The sequence below is a fragment of the Pempheris klunzingeri genome, chromosome 22, assembly GCF_042242105.1.
Source record: "Pempheris klunzingeri isolate RE-2024b chromosome 22, fPemKlu1.hap1, whole genome shotgun sequence".
In the NCBI taxonomy this organism is placed as follows: Eukaryota; Metazoa; Chordata; class Actinopteri; order Acropomatiformes; family Pempheridae; genus Pempheris; species Pempheris klunzingeri.
In genome coordinates this window covers 3,836,063-3,857,663 of record NC_092033.1, presented here as the reverse complement: position 1 = coordinate 3,857,663, position 21,601 = coordinate 3,836,063, and the positions used below count along the sequence as shown (strand labels likewise).

Sequence of the window (21,601 nt, the reverse complement as noted above, 5' to 3'; positions counted from 1 at the left end):
CTCTATACAGTTTTGAAAAGTCTGTCGTAATGGCCCGATCGGGAGAACAATTCGGTACAACGGAGGTAAAATCATGGTGGATGTTCTCACTCACATGACCGTGTTGATTCCTGAAAGCTGCTGGAACATCTGAAGACCACATCCCACCAGGAGGGCTCGGCGAGTGGGGGGGTAGGTCAGCATCCGCCAGATCACCGGTCCATCTGGAGACACGAACAAAGGCACAGTGGAAGTTCATTTCAAACTCAGTATGGCCTCACTGCGAAAATCCCACAGGCATTAATAGATTTCAAAATAAGCTGCCAAAAATGAGAAGAACGAGACCCCTGATGCTCAGCAGCATTGTGAGGCTACTCTCTATATATCTATACAGTATTTTTCCATCATTCAAATGATTTTGGCAGGTTGCTATCGAGAAGCTATCAAGTCCGAAATACTGAGGACACTGAGGCTTTGTTAGCTCCAGGTATGCTACTCTTTCACCTCCACCTCTGACCCCCCTTTGGTGCTGGAAAAGTGTAAAAAGATAAATGCCTCTCTTGGGGATCAGCTTATCGCGGCAGCTGCCTTTTTTGTTTTTCAGATGGTGGATATCTCAAGTTTGGGATGAAACAAATATTTGACGGCAGCTTTGGCCTCGCGGAGTCCCACTTGGCTCAGCAACAGACTGTGATCCTCAACACACAGACAAGCAGCTCCTTTGGGAGGAGAAGACTTAATAGGATGAGAGAGTGGCTGGACAGGCATAGAGCTGTCGGATAAAGAGGCAGACACACACGGTGCCAAGAGATCAGACAAACAAACCTGAACACACACACACACACACACACACACACACACACACACACACACACACACAGGTAACACATACGACTGTGTGCCAGGATACACAAGTGACTGTGCAAACACAAGCGCATACAAACACATCATAAACAGGGAAGCATGAGCCTGCACATATGAGATGACACACACGCAGGCTGATTATTTGGGAGCAGCTGTGTGTGGGAGGACTCTGGACCAGCGAACATCTCCTTCAGCTGTTTGAGAGGCAGAGCAGACTCTGTAAAGGAGGCCCCCGCTGACACACAAACACACTAAAGCCTTCCTTTTGATGGCCGCCTGTCAGGCGTCTTGGAGGCACATTATCATGTTTGAGTCCCTTCGACGTTGAGATGTTTAAAGACGCTGTTCAGACTTCACTTGTTTGTCCACATTTTCGCCGCAGAAGCCACTTTTACAGGGACGAGGGGCAGCTTTATACAAACAACACACTTTATACATAACTTCATGGGTTGTAATTTCCACACAATTTTGCACTCAAGGAAGCAAACAACAAATGAATAAGGTGGTATCTTTCTGGCTTTCTGCAACTGAAAATACACAACAGAGCAGCATTTTGTCTGGTGCGTTTATTGGTTTTCGATTTTTTTATATGATGCATACAACACATACCACATATCTGGAAAATATCCCAGTTTACAGATGATTACATGAAATATTTCCAACCACGGACATGCTTATGTTCTACAGCGATAATGTCATTAGTCTCTGCATCACAGAGCAATAAAAACAGAGGCAGCCCAGCCTTTCATTGGTAAAGCATCGCTGCTGTGGTGTCAGTGTAATATTATGCCGACTCTTTAAAGAGGACAGTAGGTGTTTTTGCACTTGTGTCTTTTGTTGCAGTTCATCAGTAACATACTTTTTTTTGCGCCACACTGTCAGAACATGAGCTTTAAAGGGGCACTCTGTGATTTTACACATGAGGCTCACATAATTGCAGCTCTTTATATAAATTATAAGTAGGAGGATTTTGTCAGAGGTGGGTCCTAAATAAGCAACTGTATATTTCAATTTCATCTTCCAGGTTTAATGTGTGGCAGACTTCTAACCTCAAACAATGAGGAGGAAGTGATGCGTTTATGGGCTGAGCCTTTTCCATGGTGCTAACCTAGTGAAGTGCGAATGGCTGGTCCCTAGAGACCTGAGGAGAGCGCTGTTATCTGATAATCCGAAAGGGAAGTCAGGATTCATGGTCCGAAGTCAACTAGCAAGAGAGCAGAGACCTGATGGAGAGCGAAATTTACTCGGCCAAACACACACAAGCATGGAAACATACACACACACACACACACACACACAAACACATTCAGATGCAGTCAGTCATAAAGGCACAATGTAATTTCCCCTCTTGCTCTCTTTGGGGTTAAATATACAACACACATCTACATTTTTCTACAAAAATACTCATATTCATTGATACTCATATATGCTCAGAGAAAGTCTCACACTTCTGCACCAATGCACACACACACACCAGCTCACAAAACACACAGCTTTCCTTGGTTGAACACCACCCAGCTGTAATTTAATCAGATGAAATACTGAAAAAGAAGGATAGTGATGAAAAACAAGTCAGCGAGCTACTGGCAAGCCTCAAGAACGGTGATTAAGTCTGGTAGAGCTGCAATAATTGCATGTCAGTATTCCACAGTGAGCTTTTTTTTTAAAAACATATCTCATTTATTTCTTCATTTCATTCAGTGTATACTACAATACCACCATCAGACAAAGAAAACTTGGAGAATGATGCATTTAGGTGTAAATTATGGCTAGATGCACAAATTCAAATAACGCCATGATAAACCAGTTCAATACCAGAATGTGAGAAAAAAATAGCACAACACACACACACAAACACGAAGCACACTACAAAGGCGTGATGATTTTTTTTTAATGTCACTATACCCACACAGGCTCTGTGATCATTCCTCTATCATCATTACCTGCACTGATCCCCTTTGATTTCACATCATATCAGCATTCAATCGAGCAAACACTAATAGCCTCGGCATAATACGGTTTGTTTGGACAGTGAGCAAGGGGAAGCCTGGATGTGGTTTTAACGAGAGCGAGTTCTCTCTTCTTCTCCTCCTTTTTGATAGAAACTAAAGGAATCTCCAATTAGCGCTTTTCCTCGGCTACCTACATTCAGGAAACACCCCAACTTCTCCCACGGCCAATTACGGGGCCGGCTTAGCATTCTTATTCACGCCTCAAACACGTGCCACAGTCAGCTTGATGAAGGGGGAGAAAGGAAAGTCAGACGTCAGCTCGCTTTCCAGCAACAATGACAGGCATCCATCTACAGGATTTAGGATTATTGATTCCCATATTGATTTGTAAATCCTTTGTAAGTGAAATGTATTTCTATCAATGGGTCAAAACCCGGTCAACAGTATCAAGCTGGTGTTGAACAATGGCCAATCAAGGAAAGAGGTCCAATGAGGTGGTTGATGGAAGCACAGGAGGAATTATAAAGATAGAAGGCAGTCCATAAAAGAATAGCTCTTTCTATCCATCCAATCACTGTGTCTTCAGGAAGTAAGTGGCTGGAAACGGGCCTCACTTACATAACCGAGTGGGCCGCAATCAAGGACTGAAGCCTGAACAGGCAATCTGCAGCCCTCCTACCTCAACCCCCCATCCTCCCTCTAATTATTCCCTCTACATACTTCCCCTCTTTCTCACCTTAGGATCATGACACCTCAGACTCAACGCAATGAAGATCAGAACAGAAGGTGAGGACTGATGGAGGATAGAAATTCGGTCGATCAGCGTAACGGGTGTTTATGGAGCCACAGTACAGCCAATTTCACTAAATTACAGAGAAGCAGCCGTTTCCTAAATGTTAAGGTTACAGCTAATTAACGACCATGTAATCAAGCACAGTTTTTCCTTACAGGTACGCTTGGCAAAGCTTTTATGCAGAAATACTGTCATGTTAAAGGCATAGTTTGACATTTTGAGAAATAGTCTTCATGCTAAATATGAAGCTACAGGCAGGAGACAGTTATCTTAGATTAGCATAAAGACTGGAAACACAGAAACAGCTCGTTTGGTTCCAAAGGTTTACTTACTGAGACCTCTAAAGCTGACTGAACACAATGTCAGCATGACAAATTGTGGTTTTGCTGCACCATTTCTCTACTAGGAGCAATCATTTCCTGCAGTCCTGTTGTCACCATGGGGTCGCTAAGCCAAAAAATGGCATGTTAAAACCTCAGAGTGTATTATTTTCACCTAACGTCTCGTACAGAGCAAACAAACAAGATAATTGTCAACAAACTATTGGTCATGTAGCCAGCACTGCATTGCAGGTGAGATATGAGTCTGAATAAGGGAAGGAAACTCAACGTTGCATGAATGTGTTATGTAGTTTCATATCTAACTACCAGGTTATCTGAGTGTGATCTGAGTGTTTTCAGAAGATTCTTGGCTAAAAACGAGTGTATGTCCCAAAATGTCTCCTGTGTCTATTCCTCTTATTTGGGTTAATCACTTTGAAAGCTGAAAATCCTCATTTTTTTCCTTTACAGTGACAGTGGATCTCTCAATGGCCACTTTGCCGTGTACCACATTTTCATTTAGAGAAAACAGGTGGAATCAACAGTAACTCAGTTAATAACACAGCAAGCTGTCCACAGTTGTAGATTAAAACTCTGTATAATGTTGTTTACCTAAAAATAATGTTCTTCTTTGTTTATTTAGGTGCATTAAGGAGCTGTTGCCACAGCATCTCCGTGCTCAAACTGTCTAATTAAATAATTTTCCTGACTGTAGACTGTAAAGAAAAGATTTTGTTTCTTTTTAATTAGCTAATGTGACACTACAGCACCAAGAAACTGCTGTGCTCAAGCTTCTCATAAATAGTCGGTATTTTTCAGAGATAAGGAGCCAATTCCACAGCCAACGGTGACAAACACACATTAAATATGCAACTAGAACATCAGTACCTGTATTTGTGGAGGAAATAAATGTCCTTACTCCTACCAGAAAGTGACATTGACTCAATGCAACATAGGAGCTAACATATATGGACATCTGCCACATGACTGAAATACATTCAGCTGATGAGAATGTTTTGAATGAGAAGCACTTGAGGAAGCTTTACTTTCTATTTCTGTGCTCTTCTGATTATTTGACAGACCATAATATCCACTGTACACCCCTGACGTATAATCAGGTCGGCCAGACAAGATGCCGTCAAGCACTTGAAAGAGATGTGAAGCCTGTTGTTTTGATAGTATCATGAAGAAACCATATGCAATAGAGCATCAGCGTTACAGATATTCATATGCTAAAGATTAAAAATGTAAAAGCATCATGTTTTTTGGAGAAGGATTGGTTCTTTCCTCCATCATTGAGAATCACTCTGGGCCTGTAGCGTTAGGGAGAAGCAGCATTTTCAGCGGAGTTGATCAAATCTTGCTCCAAGACTCGGCTAAGAGTCCTGTCTGCAGATGCAGGGGAGCAGCTGTGTTTTATCTGAGGCCACCGAGGGGCCAGCGGTTGCCAGGAGCTGAGCACCAGACAGACGGACGGACGGATGAATGAATGGAGCCTCACACACAGTGACTGCCAGAGGTAAATACACAACAATGGCAATGGAGCTTATACGGATTTACCATTAAATACATCATCAACATCATGGTGGATGAGCAGAATTGTCATAGTGTCAAAACAGCTTAAGACAAAACAATATTAAAAAGGGGGTTAAAAAGGATAAAACCACAGACACCATCTTTTTCATTACAGTCATTCTTCTTCCCTGTCAAAACCTGGTGCCTACATTACCCACTATGCAATTCAGCTGCAACATAACACAGGTGTGTTATGCTAGAAGCGGCTCGTGTAGCCTTGAGCCTCAAGCAGAGATGAAAAGAGGACGACAGAGTTCTGGGAAAGTCGTGCCTCGCCAACTCCACTCCAATTAATTCTTTTTTCATTTTCAAACTTGTACTCTTAAAAGTCCTGTAAACAGACTTTGATCTGTATAATTAGTTGAGTTCTTGCACAAAACTAAAGGACCCCATCACAGTTATGTTGCAAACAGAGCAAACAGCTTACATGCACACAAGCTAAAGCACTTCTTCCTTCATTATTGAAGCTTATTTACCTCTGATCCTTCTCCAATTCAATCACTTTTGCTCCACTCCAGTGGAAAACAAAGTAAGTGAAGCCCAGTGGAAAAGCAAAGAGAGAAAACTTACTGTCACCTCTGAAGATAACAGCGACTCTGATAAGCTTCTGTGTGAGCGTCAACAAAACCACCATCTCCCCAGTTTGAAACTAACCACATCAAAGGAATCAATCAATAGAGCACAAGAGGTCGTCTTTCAGGTTTCCCTGTCAGTCTGTCACGATGTTCCTGTCCATATCTGTAGCCCGGTGGCTAGAGCAGAAAGAGGGTTATACAGAGATAGAAAGAAATGGGAGCAGTAATAAAGCCAGACAGTGCAATTTTTTTTTTTCCATTTTGCTTTTAAAAGTGTTGAGAAGTCACCGCCTGCTTATGTAACACACAATCAGATCACATCAGACACAAAGTGCTACCTGAAGCTGACACGGCAAAAAGGAGCATTCATTTTTAAACTTTAAAGTGCGACTGAGATTTCTATTATTCTCTATTATTCAGTGGTTGGACAGCTTCATACACACTGTAATATGCTTATGAAATAGCTCTATAACACATGCAAGATGCACCATTGAGAGAAAAACTGCCTAAATACACAAATTACACATTCAAATGTAGTCTTTTTTCGTCCTGCGTGTGCATGTGGGGATTTTCTTGTTCAGCCCGAGCCAATACAAATTCATTATCATATTCTTAAATGGTGAAATAATACAGCTGTCCAGAAAAATAGAGTGTGAAAGAGGGTGGTTCAATATCCATCTATCCATGCAGGCCTTTTGACAGGCGCAGGGGGGGAATCATGATAGATCTGTCATCACACTACTCTCCTCGCTCAATTATTAATAAGCTGCTTAAAACCTACAGGAGACCAGAGGAGTGAAGAGAAGCTCTTCTGTTCTCTGTTTGTCACTGTTGCTTTTCCTTGCTGCTTAGTTGTGACTCACACAAACTCACCAGAGTAAGTTAGTCAGACTGCTGACACATGTTTGGGTATGCAGCAACTCAAGCAGAAACACCACGGAAATGTTGCCCAATTTTCCTAACAAAGGTAAAGCTCACCGATGCCTTTTTATGTCTCTGCATTCATTTTGGCCCACTGAGCTGGATGAGTCCAATTAGTACATTTTCAAGTCTGGTTTAGAAGGGAAACTATTTCTAAAAGTACAAAATCATCCCTCTCTAAGGGGTGCAGACAGGCATTTTGGGCCCTGATGCACTTTCCACCCATCCCCACCACTACTCCATGTATGATAAAACACAATGCACACAGCGTGTCTGCCCTCCTACAGCTAAAACACCAGATTACTCACTAGATTTATACGCACTCTAGTGTCCCAGTAAACTCACTGGCTGCCAGGACTCTGCTGCCTGCCTGCTGGACTTGGTTCACCTTGAAAGGAAGACAAGAACTTATCTCAGCATCTGAGACCAAAACAAATGAGCGCCTCACCCCTCCCTCACCCCATGCTGCTGCTTCAACTCCACGGCCAGGTCTCTCACTTGTGAGACCAGGAGTGTTTTTCACAGCTGATTTGTTGATTTGATCAGATTTTGCTGATTTGTTGAACAGCTGCTTGTATCATTTGTGCAAATTATTTACATACTATAGCACTGAACTTCAAAATGCAAGTGAATAAATCATTAAAATATAAATATTATTGAAATGAAACCATAAAACCATAATGCTTTCTTACAGTCAGTTCTACAAAGGGGGGGGGTGTGATTGCTCAGTTTTATTCCACACAAGTCAGGAGTCACTCCCTAAACAGATGGCACACATTTTGAATGCAGACAGTGGGCCAATCTGAGCACCAATCTGTGTAAGGGATGAGTAATACCAAGCATTTCTCACAAAAACAGAGTGATTGGCGACATCAGCGTTTCTAAGAGATACATTGGTAAAAGAGTCTGTTAAGCAGCAGGGGAGCAAAGTGTGATTTGCATTTGTAAAAGGTGCAGAGATGACCTTCATGGCTGCCGCGTGGCGTGGCTTGTGATCTGAATCTGATCTGGTTCCCTTTCAGAGGCACTTTAACTGGTTAAACATCTGAGAGGAGGGGAAGGGAAGGAAAGGACGCTAGAGGGAAGGAAATGGGAAGGTAAGAAATTGAGAGAAGAAAAAGATAAAACGAAACAAGAAGAAAAGACAGGAGGAGAAAAAAGAACGAGCAAGGATGGAGCGTCAAAAAAAGGAGAGGACACAGGAAAGGAAATGAGAGAGGGAAGGGAAGTGAGAGGAGAGGACTGAAGGGGAAAGGAAAGGAAAGAAACAAGAAGCAAATGACTAGAATGACAAACAAAGAATGAAATGAGTGCAAATGAAATTAAAGAAAAAGGAAATGAGAGGAAAGGAAATTGGGAAGAAGTGAGTTTGAGAGCCACAGAGGGAAAAGGGATCTGTTGTCACTGGAAACAGCAGTCGGCTGACTGTCATCCATATTTAACCTGCTGGTGTTTTCACTGCCAAGGCATCCTGATATACTGTTTCAGGAGCACCCAGAGACATTTTTCTGCTGCTGCACTGATGAATAAACAGCACAGCATTAGGGAATCTCTCAACTGACACCCTAATAAGTGCAGGTGAAAAAAACATAATGGCATGATTGAAAAACTCTGAGGCTTTTTACATTCAAGGCGCCACTTCAATGACACATCTGCTATCACCAATTTAGCAGCATCTCGAAATATTCACCGGGAGGTGAACAGGAGTTTAGTGGCAAAGAACTTCTTAAATTTGATCTTGTCAAAATCTTTTTGAACACTTTCTCCTCTCTGCATGAGTCACCAGCAACTCTTTTCTGAGCAGCCTTGAGGCAAACTGAGTGGGTTTAGGTAACACTTGTGCCAAACAACTGTAGTACACAGAGGAGAGGCAGCCGTTCACGATGTGCCGAGACAGTTTTGCTCAAAACAAAGCCTCTAAAAGAAGAGTTGGTAAACAAGTCGATGTCTGATTGGTGCATTCAAGCTGAGTGCATATTCAGAACCATCTGTGGAAAGTGACAAATAGGTAGAGATGAAGAGAAAATACTGTATTAAGATTCAAGGAGAAACACCCGAAAAGTTAGTTTCAGGAGAAAGAAACAAGCTGCTAACAGCAAGAGCTGCTTCTTATCGTGCCTCAAAAGCGCTAGCTCAGTGATTTGTGAGCGCCCGAGGTGTTTAAATGTGGAGGGAGGAAACAAATGTGTGTTGAAGAGACTGCGAGATCTTAAAGAGATTTGAGTCCTGAAGGCAAACTGAGCCGCTGTGATGAAAACAGTGAGCAACCAGCACCGATTCTTCTGACGATCAAGGCAATAAAAGCAGGAAAAGGTGTGTTGAGTTGAGTTCGAAGCAAATATTTAACAATTTCACAGTGTTAAGGACTTCCATTGCAGTCCTATTAACGGCCACAACAATGTGAATAAGGTGAGTTTGTCATGATCAGCTGGTCATGTTTTAAAGCAAAAATCAGCTAGTTTAGTGATCGTTGTAATGTTAACTTAACATTGTGTAATTGTGCTAATAGGCATCTCACATCAGAAACATCAAACATCAGGTAGGTTGACACTTTAATCCGATTTCTGCAATGAAGAAATGCCTGTTAAATTCCAGCTAACATGAATTATTGAGGACATTTATTCTGATGGTTTGGTCATCGATGCTCAAGTGTTGCTGTAAGCAGGTGAAATGAACAAGTCGAGATGAGTAAATGCTCTGAGATTTGGAGAAACTTGCCAAACATCTTTTCTATAACTGTGCCCTCATGGGTGGTTTCAGCTTTCACAGCTGCATTCACACACACACACACACACACACACACACACACACACACACACACACACACACACACACACACACACACACACACACACACACACACACACACACACACACACACACACACACACACACACACACTAACAAACACACAACCTCATCCATCTCTCCATTCCCATTGGCCAGAAATACAATCTCTGGAGCCATTTTGAAGTCTGCTGGTAATCAATCTACGGAGTTATTGAGATTCATGACTTCCCAGCTGCACACCTGCCCTAATGCAGATGACAAGGGTCTTCCTCAAGGGCCCACACACACACACACACACACACACACACACACACACACAGGCAAACACACAGAAATAACAGGAAACGTAAGCACCGTTACCTATATCATCTAAATTTCTCATTTCTCTGTTTTCCATTAACGCCTATTTGGATAATCATTTCTCCAACAACAATTTAATGACCTAATAAACCCGCATTTATGGATGGAACATTGGAGTCATAACCATAATGTGCTGGGTTTTTTTCCCCCACTTGTGCACAGCGCCGGCCTCTGTTACTAAAACATACCAATTCAAACGTATTTTACCTGAAGAATGCATCACAGATCTAGTGCTGTCGCTGTTTTCATTCAGGACTTTGGTTAAATTTAAGATTATGTTGACATCAAACTTGGACCTTCAGTGTTGGAACATTTACAATATGGCTTCAAAATGTCTTTTCCTGTGTTGAACTAATGCTGAACTTTTCCTTTTACCCTTTATTTCCTCCTTGACATTGAGCTTTCTCCCTTGTTGCAATGCAAAAGGGTCAAAACTTCAAACTTACACTTTGTTGTTGTTGTTGTTGTTGTTGCTAAACTTACTTTTTATTATTATTATTATCCATTCTCTGTGTATCATCAGCAACTTATTTCTGACTATTGATTTTCAGATTTGTGCGCTCATTTGTATTTCTCTTCTGGAAATAAAAATCAATCCCCATGGTCCTCAGTGTGCATTGTGTGTATTGATTTTTCAAGAAAAGGAACAAACACTGAACACAAATACTGAATACAAATGCCTGCTAATGAGTAGAAGATCAGTGACACTCTGCAGCTGATGAGTAGCCTCTTACTAATCTATAACAGCAATAAAACACTGGATGACATAAATCAGGAGCTGCATTTGTACTTTTGTTTTTGCACTTACTGTACAAGAACTAAATAGGCTTAGAAGCCAATTATTGAAGTAAAGAGCAAGATAATTCCCTAATCTCCCCTCTTTGCTTTCATCAGAAGCAGCTTGCATTGCTTTGTGTCCTCTGCTAATGCAGCCGCCAAGATAATTTCCCATTTGGGACTTTGGTTTCATTTCCCTGCACTCCGCCCTGAAGCCTCCAGACTCCAGCTCGCTGTTGTTCAAACCGACGACAACAAGGGATTAAAACGCGTTGTAGCCGATCGTCTTGTATCCAAATATTTGTTCATGTTACTCGTGCCAGGGTATGTCAGGCAGCCCATTTGTGTTTGTTAACGCACAAGCACGAGAGGTGGAACAAGACATGGGAATGAAAAGCACCGGAGCAGAAAGCATATTTATTAAAAAGTAGATTAGCAGAGGAGACGCTGCCTCTAGCATGTTTGGATTCAATTAAGACTTTTTCTGAGAACGGAGCCGTGAACCCAGCTCATGTCAGTAAATAGTGATGCTTAGATGTGAGCTGACTGCTACTTTGAAACCATTTGAATTATACTCCACAGATGTCACATTTAATGACAGCGATGGTAATTCATTTCGACCAATAATGAAATCCATAAACTTGATTTTAAACGAACAATTAGGTTGTTCGCTGACTCTGAACACTTTTCTCCTCACGATGAAGCCCTCTGGTCTCATTATGATTTCCTTGTGGATTTAAACAGGTCCAGAGCAGCAGTGGAGTTTCATAAAATGCTCCAATATCCTGAATTATTAATGATCAGAGGGAGAATTAGGACTGCGATGGTGGTAGATGCTAAAACGCCCTCAGACATCTATCAGGTGTGTGTGCAACATGTTTGCGCCTGTGTGTTCATGTGAATAAGCAGCGATTATGATTGCATGAAATCAATAATTTAGAAGTGCCCGCAGGAACATAAGTGCAGCATGCTTTTGTTAACAGCTTACACAGTGTACAAGTCAGTTACCTGGAAACAGACGGTTAAAAGCAAGCATGAGCCAAACAGAACAGCAAGTTAAGTTGCTTTGAACCATAAATATATACAAGGAAAAACAATTGTCTCCATCCTGATATGAATAAACAAATATGAGACTCAAATTGAATTCCCTACACCTCGACTGAAGCTGTGATTGTGTGTGTAATGGTATAATCTCTTCTTTATGTTGCTCTGAATATTTTCTGCCTGTAAGCTTTCAAATGGCGCCATATTCACTTCTATTTATCTTGATTAATGGCTGTGCGATTGCAGTGTGCTAAATTGATGTAGCAAGTGCTTGACATTGAGCGATTTCTTTCATCTCTACTTTTCAAATCAAAACTGATTTGTTCAGCTTGGATAAGCAGACTGAAAGCAAACTTTCTTTAAAAGGGGCACTGCACCCAAAATCCATCTGACTTTAAAGCTGCACTTATTAATATTCTTACATAAACAGAGGTCGAGTCGACTACATGTAACATAAGAGGGGTCGCTGACAGAGAATCATCAGCTCCATGAAGCATTTCAGTATCTTTCAGCTTATTGTTTTGGTTTTTGCGTCCCACAAATGAACAAATGAATGAAAAGTGGCAGACTGACAAAGTTTGTCTGCTGCTTAGTGAAGAATTTAAAGAGCCATGTATAACTTTAACAGTGGGTGGAGACCAAAACAAAGCTAAAAATGACAGCAAATATTCATGGCGTTTATTTCCTATATTTATTCAGCAACATTTTCTTTCAATGTGAGACTCACATGACTCACTGATTTCATGTTCAGATTTTATGATGCTTTCCATCAAAACCCTTTCCTCACACTCAAATAGCCTCCTGCTTTATTTCCTGAAATCCAGCATCAAACCTTACACTCATGCTGCTTCGCTCTCAGATTCCTCCTTTGCTCTTGGATTTTTTTGTGCAATATCCCTGTAAAAGTTCCTTAACTGAACTAACTGAATTATGCCCGTGCTTACATTATTTCTTAGAGCCTCCCTCATGTGCGGGTACTCTAAGTCAAGGACAAGTCATGTGTTATTACTGGACCCAACTTTTTATTCATATTGTTTCATCATGTTAGTCATCTGAAGTGCTGCTTCACTGTACTGCACTAACAATAGTCAACAGAAACACCACTGACAATTAAATATGTTATATACAATGGCACCAAGACCTTCACTGACTATTACAAAAATACAGCAGAGCACTGGCCGTTAACTGAAGCTAACATTAGCTAAGAAGTGAAGCAAATGCGCCTGCAATGATGCATTTTCATTCGCAAATATGGCAAATAAACTCCAGAAATATCTCTGGGAGGACAGAAACATGAGAAGAGCTAGTACAGAGTGGTTATGACCAATAGAACAGAAGAAAATAAGCTAATAATGTAATTGAGATTGTCATGAGGAAGATAGCAACTGACTTTATACGGCGACCTTTAAAATCTAAGGAGAACGAATGCTTCACACTCAGAAGACAGATATTGGGTGGCCTATCGCTTTAGAAGGAGATATTTGTTTGCCTTCTAGTATTAAATGCTGTAGTCACCAATAATCCTCTCTCTGAAATTAAACAAACTCTTATTCCTTTAACCTTGGTTGCTGTAGACTAGAAAGAAAAACATCCTCCGTAGCTCTGTATCACAGATAAAGAGGTCTACTGCTTGATTCTGCCTCCATCACTCATGTCCACTCGTGACCTTTGTTTTCGTAAGGTTACATCTGCTCAGTGTTGCTTGGAACAAGAATTGTTATGAACAAGCTGTCCAAAGAAATCAATGTGTTCAATACAGCGCACGATGAAGTTTCTCATGAAGAATGGCAAAACAATGGCTGACAGAATTGCCCTGCAATATTGCCACAATATTGCTTCTCCGTCATAATTGCTGCCCCAACGCCTCCATTTTCCACTTCACTTTCTCTTTGTCATAGACCTCTCCTCCCCTCCCCTCCCCTCCTCTCTTCTCCTCCCACCTCCTCACCCCTCTGCACCTCTCAGGCTGAAAGGACGGTAATCAGAGCTCATTGACTTGGGGCTGACAACACATCATCATCACATCTTTGAGCATGTTTCAGAGGCTGAAATAGGCGCTCAGAGTTTCTTCATACTTCCTTCCACGCTCGGCTGATAAACAAGTACCAAAAATACAACAAATCAATCATAGATACAATAGACAAGGAGCTCAAATTAAACCCACATATTTAGAAAAGAAACTGAATTTAGCTCTGGGAATAAATACACTTCTACTACTTTATGTCCTGCAGTTATATTTACAGAGAGTATTGACTTGGCTTGGCTTTAATAACTTGTAATATTAATCAATTTCTAGGAGAATTCGATTCTAATTTAGAGGGTATGAAGTCCTGTTGAGTAGATTTGTGTTTCTACTGAGCAAATGGCACACACACAGTTAAAGACTGTATAGCATATAAAAAGCGCCGTGAATAGTATTCCCACTTGACTTTGACAGGGGGGTGGTGACAGCTATGTGTGCTGCTGATCCCTCTGTCATTATAATATGTCCGACCACTGGGCCTATTACACCTTCGGTCATTTCTGTTAAGTGTGTGTGTGTGTGTGTGAGTGAGTGAGTGAGTGAGTGAGTGAGTGTGTGAGTGAGTGAGAGAGAGAGAGAGAAAAGAGAGAGAGACAGGGAGGATGGGAGGGTTATACAAACTATAAACACGGGAAAGGGAATTGTTGTTTCCATGGTAACCGACATGTCAGGGATGGCACACAGAGTGATTTTCTTTTTCCAGGTGAGAACACACACACACACACACACACACACACACATATATTTTGGGGTTGGAGGACTGAAGCAGGTTTGTCCTGCAGTGTAACAGCAGACATAATGAGCACTTTAAAGGGCGACAAAGACACCCTGCTATTGTTTCAACTCGCAGCACAGCCTTAAATGTTTATTACAGTAGTATTTCAACAGACTGAACTCAGTTGAACATTTTGTATTTGTATTATCTGTTGTTTTTGCAGGACCAAATAAGAATAAGAATTAAGTCTGCTTGTTAGTCGTTAGTTTCATTCACTTTTGTTTAATCAGAGTTCATTTTAGAGTCTATAGTTTATCGTTGATGCTCTCTGTTAAACGACGGCTGATGTAAAAAGTAAATAAAACTGAACTAAGGTGAGGCTGGAGCTTATAAGAACATCACAGCTTGGTGTTAATATGTTTTTATGTATTTTGTCACACTAAACCATCATTAAAAATAATCAGAAACTCAAATATATTTAGTACAAAAGGCATTTTTTGTTGATTTGAAATGATTCTACCCAGTTTTACAGTCAGCATGAAAACAATGGAGCTGTTTGTTTACAACAGTGAGAATGGGTCTTTAGTCACAGGTGGAAATAAGCCTCTGTTTATCTCTGATCCGGCCAAAAAAGTGATTTCTCAATCAAATTGGGAATAATGAAATATGAATTATGAAATGCTGTGAACAAAGAGCTGAATTAATTAAAATACTCAGCATGAAAGAACAAAGTCATGTGCATTTCCTTTTCACACACTGAAGCCTGGTTTTAATCTCCTAGAAAGTTAACAGCTGCCTTTTGAACCTTTTGAACACCTACAGAGAGACAGAAATTACATTATTTATCATTATTTCAATGTGGAAAAAAGCAAAGAAACAAAAATTTAAGAAAACATATAGGTTAGGGAGACAATTGCCATGACCGCCTGAAGCCTTCAGACAGACAAGAGAGCATTAAGTGTTATCTTAAAGTCTTAAAAATTAGTTTTCTACCACACTCCTAAAACTCTTTGTGCATTAAACTACCAGCTGCCTGATCCTTGGTGCCGGTCTGTGTTTCCCCGACACACCGGAGGATCTGCTGAAGTCCCTGTCCTGTTGCGCAGTGAGGCGCCCGTGCATTTCACCATAGCCATTTCACAGCTTGCTACCAAAAGCTCATCTCACTGACGGTGCCCTCATGTCTTCTCCACCTGGTCTGATCTCTGGTTGCTCTACACACACCGCTCTCACATCCTAAATTGCTTTTCTTTTCCCATTATTAGCTTTGATTTGTCTGACATACACATCTGCTGTTATATCTTAAAGTGCTGGAAAGTCAGTAAATAAGATTTCAACCATTTGAAAAAAAATCACTAGAAGTTCAAATGTATTCTTTGTATTATTTTGAACAAGTCGAGGTATTTCTACTACTTTCTTAGTTTAGTCCAATGACTAACATTTCCTTGTTGATTTACAGTCAAAAAGGGAACAATGGAGCTGCTTAGTGACAACAATGTCCATCAGAGCCTCATCTCTTAACCTCTTATTGTGCTTCCACTTGATGGAAAAACAAGCTGATCAACTATAAAAACTGCTGTGGAAGTGAAAAGTTGTGTCTTAACAATCAACCAAGCAAAGCATCTGTATGAGCGGACATTCCCATTTATCATGTTTTATCCAAGATGCCCATAAAAGTGGCAAGTGACAAGGAGGAAAAGGGAGGAGGAGCACAGCTGGACTACAGGTGAACCCACAGGGAAACAAAACGGAGCCAAAGACGCCATGAAAAACGGACAGTAAAGACTTCAGGAGATTTTATTATAATTATCATAATCAGTACAATGAGCACTAATCAGACCTCTAACCTCAGCTGCTCCGATCTCAACCCTGCTATCTACAAGAACTTCCTGCTCCTGGATCAATAAGGTGTATGTGTGTTGTCACCTGACCATGAACGAGCCAATCAGGAGACTCAGTAACCAAATAAATAGTTCTGAACTTGTGAGAGTTTTTTTTTTTAACCATTATTTTTCTCTCCATCTGTCTGTCTACCAATCTCTCCGTCTTCTCCATCTGCCTATCGGTCTGTCGGGTTGCTAGGCGACAGCTGGTCTCCAGGTCGTACGTCGGCCCTAAAAAGAACATGTAAATTGCAAACGCAGGCTTGTAATGATGTGTCACAGATGGCGGTCACGCGGTAAAAAGATTCTTCACCAGCAAACTCCGAGCTGTTTCTCACCAAACAGAGCTTCTTTATATGGAGTGTTTGAACACACGAGGGTTAGAAGAGCAGGAAGGAAAGAACTACTACAGAGTCTGGAAGAGAGACTGAGGGGGGACGCAAGCAGGTGGAAGGAAATTATAAAGGTCAAATAATTTCATGCCATGTAGCGTAGTGTCTAGCCCTTCATACACACAGGTACATGTGTGAAAAACCTCGTTATATTTATCTAAGAGTTCAACATTTCTGCTGAGTGAGTTGACAAAATAAAAGCTCTTACACGCGCCTGTAAACGTAAAGACGTTGGCCATGACCACAATAAGTTGGACATGATTCAAAGTTTGATTTACATCGTCGGATGGCCCTATTTTAGCTGTTACTTATGTGTTCAGGCTGCAAGCAAGTTGAACTGATGCATCACATGACTCTGACCAATGGTACATGTTATGAGAATCCCCATCCAAGGACATGCTTGCGGATTGCCAGACAGAGTGGCAATCGAGGGTGTGCTCTGCAACGGTGTGTAGTCTCATATCTACAAGGACAAGAAGACCAGAATAGCCCAAATACCTTTCGTCTCACGCCAGTAGATGATCACACGATGTGTGAGAGCTACACCCACATTATAAAAACCAACTGTACATGCTCACTGGTTGAGCCTTTTACTCTGTAACCTCTATGATGTTGTTGCACTGTTAAACGCACCTCTTACATGTAAGATTAAATTTTGTTAGAACTTGCAGGCTGGCTCCAATCTCCCCAATCTAAAGAAAAAGTCTTTTGACAGTACAACTTTTATTTTGAAGTCACATGCGATCCGAATTTATGCCTATATATTGAGTTCATCAAAAAAAAAAAGGTCAGTACAGAGAATGTGGTCCTGATTATATTATATTATTGGTGAATTCTGAATTTCACAGCCAGATCATCCATCTGATGTTATTCTAGATGATCAGTCAGCACAAACAGTCAGCTGCAGAGTGGACAACATGTTTTGCTGACATTGAAAAAAAAGTTTTATCGCAAAGTGTTTGGAGAGTGGGTTGTTCTGGAGAAAGCACTACACAATGAATGTATCATGGGCCTGCTGCAATCTTCCTGCTCCAATGAGCCAAACTCATGAGCGAAACAACAACCTTCCTAAAAGTCTGTTAGTCACGTTTCACATTGAATAGAAGTGGCTAGAAGACAACAAGCAGCCTGACGCGTCCCTTCTCGTGCACAGTAACTGACGACGGCTGCGGGGATGGGTTACAACGATGGGAGGAGAGACTCTGAAATGAAAAAGAAGCTGCTGGACACACAGTGAGAGACCACCAGGGAGACACTCCACCACCTGTGTGAGAGTGTGTTTCTATACGTCAGGCTGATCTCCGCTGCAGGTGAGACATGGTGTTCGCTGCTGTTGAGGTTCATTAGTGGCAGGATGAATCCAATATCCTCTCCCCGCCTCCTGCTCTTCTTTCCTCGTCCCCGCCATCTTTTACTGTTCTCTCAGTCCTTTGCCCACTTGTCCCCTCCTGCCTGTTAATCGACTCTCCTATCTCCACTCCACTTTTCCTCCATTAATCTCCAGGCTCTGCTCAGTGCAGACAGGCTCAGACAAACAATAAGCTCTGAAGAGAAACTTATACCATAAATAACACTTGATACACGTGTCAAGCTGATGTTCGCACACTGTTGGCATGAAGGTCATCGCAAATGAATTCTCACAATGAATACACTGATGACAGATGGCATCTAAAATTTTAAGAATCAGGGAAACATATTCCACATCTGTGGCTTGCAGCTCTTCTAATGTAACTTCAAATGATGTTCAATTGATTTTTCTTAACAGCACCATCATCCAACTTCATCTCAGACGCAAATCTGATTCAAAAAAACAAGTTCAAAAGCACATTCAGCCTAAAAAGTTTTAATTCAGACGTCTGAAGCTGCTAAGGATCACACTTCTAGTGATGATACTAGTATCATCCAGTATCTGGCTGCCACACAGTGGATGTGCTTTAATCAACATAACCTGTAACCCCACAAAATGTAATTAGCTGATGAAATCCTCCTCTTGGACTTGGTAGTAACGCAGACTGAGGTTATTACTGCCAAACATGTACAGCTTACACTAAAGCTGTTAAACAATCGATCAGTTTGATCAATCTATGTCCATTCCTTGTGCTTGTGCTGTTGCATTTGGCCTTTCAAAGTCTAAAAAAAGAGATGATACAAACATTTCCTACTATGCATGATGTGGGAGGGAGACCCCAAAACCAGGACATCTAAATGTAGGTTGTGCCAGAACCACACACACACACACACACACACACACACACACACACACACACAGCCTAGCAACAGCCTTGACAACGACAAACTGATGGATTAACACACACACAAAGCAATCAGTGATGAATTCAGATGGATTATTCAGTAATGAGTATAATATTATTTTAATTATTACTGTGATAAATGATGGACATTTCAGTGTTTTACAGATATTTGTAAGGACTCTCAACACTCAGCTTGATTTTTCTCCTCTTTGTGTTTGATGTTTTGCCCTCCTTCTCCAGCATGCTGTTTGCTTTATTGTTACTTTATTGGTTAATCTGGCATCTGGCCAAGGGACACCAGTTGAGTATTAGCTTTTTGGCCGGCAGTGGCACATTTATAGTGATGTTTCTCAATGTGCATTGTTCCTATAAACAACTAAAATAATACAAATAAATGCCCAGAAAGCAACAGAGAGGCTGCAAACAAAGTCACATCACTGCAGTAATCATGACACCATATGCTCTGTGCATGTCACTGTGCGTAATGTGTCTCTTTTTTGCATTTAATTGCACTTCGCTTTTGCTCTCTCTCACACACACACATGCATAAACAGATGGCAGATAAAGAGTACGATAAAATGTGGCTAAAAACGAGTGTGTGCGCGTATGCTTTTGTCTAAGATGGTGCTTCCTCAGACTGGTTTGAGCAAGGAAAAGAGATTAGAGGCAGCGTAAAGATTTGTATGTGTCTCACACGCAGCCTTTGGGGGGAAAAAAGCATATCAAGCATTTTGAAACAGCAACATTAGCTGATTCAGCTCAGTCGACTGTCATTCTGACAACCGTGCACACGCTGGCAAAGCCTCTCATCCTGTGTGGTCGAGCAAAGGTCAGCTCACACAATGACTGACCATGAAGAAGAAACTATCCTCTATTACGTCACATTAACCTCCTCCACGTTCTCTTCAGCTGCCTTTTTACCAAAATATCTCCTTTTACAGCGCTGATTCACTTTGCTGAAAGCGGAACTGATGTCATGTTGATCATAACAACTTTAAAGCAAGTAAAGCCGTGGATGTCACACAGAAGATATTTCAACTCGCTGAGAGTAATCTGACATTTTCCGGGGATGATTTACACCAGAGGATTCGACCTTCATGAAAGCTGCAACAAGATGGTGCTCAGACGGACAAAAAGAGCTCCACTTACAGACCCGTCGACAGAAAACCAAGAGAAAAGACACCACTTTACCGCTCATACTGTTTGACAGGCAGGTCGCCATCATCGCCCTAGGAGAGCCAAGAGAGCAACAGATCAACTGAGTGACGTATTGTTGCTTCTATGCGAAGGACTTCATCGCCCAGCAGGAGGGGAGCATGAACCGTCTAATCAGCCTCCCTGAGGAGGACATCAGAGCGATCGGCTGCTGCCCTCCAGGCTCGTGGTCATCACTCGGTCAGCTGAGAGGTGTTAATAATGTGAGCCCGATAATTAGCCTGTCCCTTTCAAACATGTTTCCAATCATCCTTTGACACAGCACTGTGTGGCTGCGCTAGAGAGGAGGTCATCTATTGTTCTGGTGTTTAAGATGAGGAATGACCTCTGACCCCGGAGCACATAACAATAAAATGCCTTGAGAGGATTGTGCCTCAGAGGATTTATTACCCAGTTTCAATTTTGCTGCACCTCATTTACTACTAATAACTACTAATACTCAATCCTAACCCTAACCTGGCCTGGGGATGTCGACTTTTGGACATCTCCTAACTGCTGAAATTAGCAAATGGAATAAATTAAAACAATAATGAAAACATGTATATGATATGGATTAAATAGAAGATGCAGTGTAAAGCTGCAAAATTATTCAACAATTGTTTTGCTGTCTCAGGATTTTAAATGTTGCAGGTCTGACTAAATGTGTCCTGTGGTGTTTCCTTGTAAAAAACAAAAGCCCGTGCTGCTGTCTTGCCCCAGTCTTTCCTCCCTTTCATCCCGTTACCTCCTCCGCTGTCCTCCTCGTCGATGCTGTTCTTGATGCTGTCGTACTCCTCGTCGATGTTCTGGTTGCCTCTGATCTGACTCAGCACGCGGCGGGCCTTCTGGGTCAGCCCGCGCTGGATTAACCAGCGAGGGCTCTCCGGCAGGAACAGGAATCCTACGAACTGGAGCACGGCAGGAAGCACCGACAGACCCAACATGTACCTAGAGAGGACGGGAGGGAGAGACGGATCTAATTAAGATCCCTGAAGCAACATAGCCAGGTGTTTTTTGTTTTTTTTGGATGCAAAAAGTCAGCCAGTGTGTTTCCTAATTCCTAATGTTGAGCTGTTTGCCAGAAAGCAATATGTGGTTTAGTTAATTAAAATCAAAATGTCAACGCTTTATTCAGATTCTTCGCCTTAAAATAACCTTAGCATTTGCATTTCACATTGAACTGCCACCCTTA

The 21,601-nt window shown here is 41.6% G+C and overlaps 1 protein-coding gene across 1 annotated transcript in view; it reads right to left on the bottom strand.

Moving 5' to 3' along the window:
- The window catches only part of LOC139221903 (proton myo-inositol cotransporter-like), a 62,203-nt gene that overhangs the window by 23,256 nt on the left and 17,346 nt on the right, over positions 1-21,601 (bottom strand). Inside the window, exons 3-4 of the mRNA XM_070853854.1 lie at positions 21,155-21,357; positions 95-203 (exon numbers count right to left, since the gene is read on the bottom strand). Of these exons, the coding sequence (XP_070709955.1) occupies positions 95-203; positions 21,155-21,357 (312 nt within the window). The remainder of the gene's footprint in view (positions 1-94; positions 204-21,154; positions 21,358-21,601) is intronic.